Source organism: Carassius auratus, unplaced genomic scaffold (genome assembly GCF_003368295.1).
Source record: "Carassius auratus strain Wakin unplaced genomic scaffold, ASM336829v1 scaf_tig00214290, whole genome shotgun sequence".
Lineage (NCBI taxonomy): Eukaryota > Metazoa > Chordata > Actinopteri > Cypriniformes > Cyprinidae > Carassius > Carassius auratus.
The window spans coordinates 21,846-28,297 of NW_020527598.1; the positions used below are offsets into that span (position 1 = coordinate 21,846).

Genomic DNA, 6,452 nt, shown 5'->3' on the forward strand with positions numbered 1-6,452 from the left:
CAGATTTTTATAAGCAAAAACCTACAAAAGAAAAATAACTGGACCAGAAAAAGAAAAAAAAGATTATCATCCCAAACATTTTAGAGTGAGAGCTTAAAGATCACAAGTGAAATTACATTTTATTTTTTTTAGACTATTACAGACAACCAAAACCAGAAAAGTCATTTTTGTTACTTCAAATAAAATAAATGTCAACTGAAATTAATTAAAACAAATATTTAAAACAATGTTACCAGAGCAACATCTCTTATTTTCACTTAGTTAACTTGATGTAAGTTACTAAAATAACTTAAACTGAAACTGAAATAAAATTGTATATAAATTATAGAGACAAATTTATTTAGGTGTCATAACCAAAAATAAATAGGTTTACATTGTCTACAGAAATTGAATTGTTCAATACTTTTTAATTCTTCATAATTTTTAACTTATGTTATTAATGTTTCCTCTTTAGATCAGACTTCTCTACAACACATCCCTGTTGTAGAGATCCATGATCATCAAGAAGCTCATGCTTCTGAGGTCCTCCCAGCTTTAGAGAAACACCTGGAGCAGGATGTTCCTAAACCTCAGGGTGTCCCTCAATCTCCGGGCGTCCCTCAACCTCAGGGTGTCCCTCAATCTCAGGACGTCCCTCAACCTCAGGGTGTCCCTCAATCTCAGGACGTCCCTCAACCTCAGGGTGTCCCTCAATCTCAGGACGTCCTTCAACCTCAGGACATCCACACTCCAGTTGGTTTGACTGAAGAGGACATAGTGGAAGCGCTGGTCAAGGGTAAATTTACTGCCAAACCAAACCAATCAGTACACACAGTACATTAACAAACCAATCAGTACACACTTTTATTTAGAAACCAATCAATTTACATTGTTTGGAGATGTTTATTTCTTTCAAAAGACCCCTTGAAAAACTGCTGTAATCTGATTATACAATATTCTATAAATATTACTGGTATTCCCTTCTTTAGATCAGTCATCTCTACAGCACATTATAGACATCTGTGATCTTCATGAAGCTCCAGTCTCTGAAGTCCTCATCGCTGAGGATCAGCTGGAGCAGGACGTCCTCCAACATCAGGACGTCGATGCTCCAGTAAATTCTGCTGAAGATGACAAAGCAGAACTGGTCAAGGGTAAGTTTACTGGCCATAACCTATAAAACAATTATCACATTCACAATTTTTCAAAAGTGCCATAAATAAAAATGTGACTAATTTGAGTAAGCAATAGTGTATTCATATCAGACTGGATTCATACTATTGGTATTCCCCTCTGTAGACCAGTCTTCTCTACAGCAAATTGTAGAGATTCATGATCATGGAGAAGCTCCAGTCTCTGAAGTCCTCCCTGCTGCTGAGGATCAGCTGGAGCAGGGCGTCCTCCAACATCAGGACATCGATGCTCAGTAAATTCTGCTGAAGATGACAAAGCAGAACTGGTCAAGGGTAAGTTTACTGCCATAATTTATAAAACAATTATCACATTCACAATTTTTCAAAAGTGCCGTAAATAAAGATTTGACTAATTTGAGTAAGCAATAGTGTATTCATATCAGACTGGATTCATACTATTGGTATTCCCCTCTGTAGACCAAGATTTCTCTACAACAAATTGTAGAGATTCATGATCATGGAGAAGCTCCAGTCTCTGAAGTCCTCCCTGCTGCTGAGGAGGGCGTCCTCCAACCTCAGGACGTCCACACTCCAGCTAGCTCCTCTGAAGATGATGAAGCGGAGGAGCCGGAGAACAGTAAGGATAATACATGTTTGTGAAGTAGAAAATGTTATTATAAATGATAAAATGCTAAAAAATGTATTTCATTCTACCTACATTTGTTTATCTTCTAATAGACCACATTTTCTGGCGATATGAATTTGGCTCCAAGCTGGGTGAAGGAAGCAACAGCCACGTACATGCAGGGACTCGCTGCAAGGATGGCCTTAAGGTTTATTTATTTATTTTACTCCGATTTATGAATGGAATGACCTCTGTGCAAATGCTTATTGTTAATTCTTTGCCTTGTTGCTCAGGTGGCTGTGAAAATTGCTGAAAAGACTCCAAATATGCCATATATAAGAGTTGTGAGTAGCCTGCACTCTGTATATCATTGCTTCTCAGTTACTGTTTCCATTTCTGAAATCTTAAATTCATGTTAATGTAACTTTGTCCTTTTAGCCTGGTCATCCCAAACACCTTCCCATGGAGATCGGCCTGACACTCATGGCTAATAAGGGCCCCCGTGTTCCACAGATAATTAAGCTGCTGGACTGGCAGGATGACCCGGACCACTATGTCATGGTCTTTGAGCGGCCCGTGCCAAGCATGAGCATGTTTAGTTTTGTGAAGCTCCAACGAAGGCTCAATGAAGAGATGGCACGAAATGTTATGTCTCAGGTCATTCATGCCTCTAAGATTTGCTGCGAGCGTGGAGTCTTCCATCGAGATATAAAACTGGAGAACCTCATAGTGAACCCCGACACGTTGGAGGTCAAGTTGATCGACTTCGGGTGCGGCACGCTCATGAAGGATCTGCCTACGTGGCCTTCAATGGTATGTTTGCTAGCAGCGTGTTTAGCTCACTGAAACACATCCTGCTGTATAAATGCATTAAATATAAAATCTCTTCTTTCTAGGCACAGAAATTTTCTGTCCACCGGAGTTTTGATGTCGACGGCAGGTACCATGCAAAGCCGGCGACAGTTTTGGTCATTGGGGATCCTGCTGTTTGTGATGGTGTGCGGGTATTTTCCAGAAGACAAAGACCTGCACATGATCAGTAAGAACGTTCAGTCCAACCCTGACCTGTCAAAAGGTGAGATCTTCATCATAGAACGAAGACTGACAATTTGAGCTCTAATCATAAAAATATACAATCTACATATAAAACAGTGTCAAGTTAACAATCAGACACCCCACTCATCTTTTTGAACAGAGTGCTGCCAGATGATTTGCTCTTGCCTGCAGCATGATCCACAGCAGAGACTTATTCTGGAGGAGATGCTGCTTCATGACTGGTTTATGGTACTAAGAGTCTAAGATTTGCTAAATGTTTTTCTTCTCTTCTTCTTCTTCTTCATACAATCATTTTAAACATTTAAAAGTCAAGTTTGCTCTAAATGTAAGGTATTTTGATTAATAACACTGATTTATGTTTCAGGTTCTGTAAGACATGGGAAACAACCAAAAACGACTCCCCTGTCAGGACCACTGTGTTGTTTCTGTCTCCAGTCAGCTTTGTGTCCAGCAGACTGACATGAGTGGCCTTTCCATCCCTTGAAGCAGCATTATTTATGTTTTATCATTTGTTTCAGTTATTTGTATTGAGTATTAAGAATCATTTTTATAAGAAAAAGTATTAAAATATTAAGTATTAATAATAAATTTGTGTTAAGATATTGTCATGGTTGGTAAACCGTCGTCTCTGTTGATCACTATGTGCGTGGAGTTTTTGTTGTGTCTCTCGTCTGCACTGATCCTTTCAAACGGGCGTCTCTGTTCATCAGCCTCAGCTGCCACTTATTATCTGCTCCCTATTTATTGCCCTGTCTTTCGGTTTGTTTGACAGATTGTTGTTTGAAGCTCCCTGTTTACATGCCTGGTTTCTCGTCCCTGTTTCTGACTGTCTTCACTACGTTGGATCACAGCTCTTCTGGAGCCCCATCCACTCACCTCTCCACCGGATCACTCATCTCAGTTCCTGCATCACGCTCTCCTGCGGTCTCATCTCACCGTTACTTCCTGGCCACGTGTGACTTCATCTCTCTCCATCCTGTTCCTGCTGGTTATCTTCTGTTAATTTGTTTATCTACTCATTAAAACTACATTCACTTGCATTTGCTTCATTGCCCTTCCTATCTTTACAGATAGTTATGCACTAGGCTATGTGTTCCTAGAGTGTCTATAAACTGGACCTCTTTCTTTCTCCTGTTGACTGCTGTAATGTATTATTATTTGGAAAGCTGTGGATTTAAAAAATAATAACATAAAAATCCATAAGACAAAGTTAGAGTGAAAACTAATATTAAATGATATACTTCACACAAAATACGACCCATGTTTGACTTATTTATTTTTTATATACAGTACAGACCAAAAGTTGGACATGCGTTCTCATTCAATGAGTTTCCTTTATTTACATGACTATGGAAATTCTAGAGTCACAGCGAAGGCATCAAGGGCTATTTGACCAAGAAGGAGAGTGATGGGGTGCTGCGCCAGATGACCTGGCCTCCACAGTCCAATCGAGATGGTTTAGGGGTGAGCTGTATATGTTACGGCATTCAAATGAGAGTTCTCCTCGCTTTTCTCATGGAGTGTCTATCAGTGAAAGGGTAAAATCTATATATTGAATATGTATCAAATAATGTTCTTTGACTCGTCTTGTGGGGAAACATCACAGCCAAACACTACAGTAGTTTCCAATGAATTAAATGGATTTAAAATTAAATAAAATGTATTGTTAAAAAATATGGAGCCCTGCACGTGACATGCAAGAAAAAAATAAATTGTGCGCACGATTTATTATTCGTTCCCTCAATGTACTAAAACGTGCACACGATTCCCTCTATTTACTAGTAAGTTAAATCGTGCGCACAATTTATAAATCGAGTGAATGCAATAGTAATCGTGTGCACGTTTTAGTACATTGAGGAAACAAATAAAAAAAAATCATGCACACTGTTTAGCCCTGATATTTTTTTCCTGCATGTCATGTGCGGGGCTCCGTAAAAAAAAAAAAAAAAAAAATACTTTGATTTTTAATTATAGAGCTCGGGCGTAGACGTCATGGAATGGTGCATTGTGGGTAACCGGCGGCCATTTTAGAGGTATCGCAAAGCAGGTTGTAATAAGATAATAGCCAGTATCCAGAAAAGTTATAGAACGTGACAAAAAAAGTTGCCTATACCTATACGGACAAACTTAATAATGAAGCCAAACAACGCTACTTAAAAAAAAAGAGGTTGTAGGCGGAATCGATCCCTATGAACACATGAAAGTTTACCAAGCCTCAGTTTCCCTGATAATTTATCCTACCGGGTCTGTGGAGTGAGCGCTTACACCTCCGATCAATTTAAAAATGTCACTTTCACTTTTCCAAAAAGTCACTGGGAGGCTCACCTGCCAGATCATAAATGGATCTGCAAATTAAACGTGGAGAAAAACAATCTTTTTCACTAAGGAAATGTTAACATTAACCAAGCATCAGTGGTGACAACACCACACACACACTTATCAGATTCTGCGAGCTATGAAGCTTGTCTATGCGGGTTTGTTACAACTTCAGGAGTAATTACTCACCTATCATACTTGCAAAAATCCACTGTTTTCCTCCGGTAGTTCTGTAATCCGGTATAATATTGACGAACATTCACCTCAGACAAAACCCACCATTCACCAAAACAAGACGCTTAACTTCTATTTTGAAGGTTCGTTCCAGTTTTTTATTTTTTTTTTAAACAAGTTGTTCAAATTTGTTAAATACAGTCAGCACAAAAAATATCAAAAGCAAATTAAGTTCAGGATTGGTCAAAAGAAAATGTTTTAAACAAAAAATACAGACACTAACTGACTCCTTACTGGCCAAAAACTAGAGAAAAACGTAATGTGTTTGTGTCTGAGTTTGTGTGTGTGTATGTGAGAGAGAGAGAGAGAGAGACCATACACAACATGTCTCACCATAATATGTATTATAATATTATCGTGACCCAAGCCATTGACGCTCTTGGTGATTTCAGACTTGTGTTTTTTTTTCCAAGTAGGAAAATGTTGAAAACTAATATGATTCACGAGGCGTTTGCCCTGTCGATCATGAAACCGATTACAGCAGGTCACAATACAGCAATACTGAACCATTTTCCAAAAATAATCAAAATTAATGACCAAATGACCAACGTTACCTAATGCCTACTATACAGTACATCTACTTCTGTACCGCGATTCCACAATGCATTGCGACGTGACGCAACGATCCCGACCTCTATAAACAAGCCTGAAATACACATGGACTCTTATTTTGAAATGTCGCGGACTGTTCCTTCAGATGAGGTGATAAAATATACATTAAAATATGCTTACAACGGTCTTAAATATATTATATAAATGTCATAACTTAGGTGTCATAAACTCGAGTTGACGAGCAACAGCTTGTCATAAATTTCGCTATCCATTGATTGAGAATCACATTAAAGCAGTCTAAAGCGCCACCTTGTGACACAGAAACGTGCAGCGCTCTTTTTTTTATAAAATTAGCCTTTTAGCCAGCTTAAGATCGAACTGTCTATGATCGAACCCACTCGGAATTTACCTGAGAGAGAAGCATAATATTATATTAGTACAAATATAATAATACAAGAATTTGAGACTAACCCTGAAAAATTTAACGTGACGTGATTTCCAAACATTTGTTTTCTAGCTGTTGCTTTTTAGCATTATATTTACATTCCTTTGACCAG

The 6,452-nt window shown here is 38.5% G+C and overlaps 1 protein-coding gene and 2 long non-coding RNA genes across 3 annotated transcripts; 2 read left to right on the plus strand and 1 right to left on the minus strand.

Moving 5' to 3' along the window:
• Positions 1–830: 830 nt before the first annotated feature.
• LOC113091787 (uncharacterized) lies at positions 831–1,356 on the minus strand. Its single transcript, XR_003287436.1, has 2 exons — positions 1,258–1,356; positions 831–1,103 (listed from the first exon to the last, which is right to left on the minus strand). It is a non-coding gene; the product is annotated as an uncharacterized LOC113091787 (long non-coding RNA).
• Positions 1,357–1,421: 65 nt separating this feature from the next.
• LOC113091789 (serine/threonine-protein kinase pim-1-like) lies at positions 1,422–2,583 on the plus strand. Its single transcript, XM_026257419.1, has 5 exons — positions 1,422–1,445; positions 1,590–1,749; positions 1,851–1,945; positions 2,031–2,081; positions 2,176–2,583. Exons 1-5 carry the CDS (start codon positions 1,422–1,424, stop codon positions 2,581–2,583), a joined length of 738 nt encoding a protein of 245 aa, XP_026113204.1.
• A 128-nt stretch (positions 2,584–2,711) lies between these two features.
• LOC113091784 (uncharacterized) lies at positions 2,712–3,218 on the plus strand. The gene is made up of 3 exons (XR_003287435.1): positions 2,712–2,812; positions 2,933–3,021; positions 3,158–3,218. It is a non-coding gene; the product is annotated as an uncharacterized LOC113091784 (long non-coding RNA).
• The last annotated feature ends 3,234 nt before the right edge of the window (positions 3,219–6,452 follow it).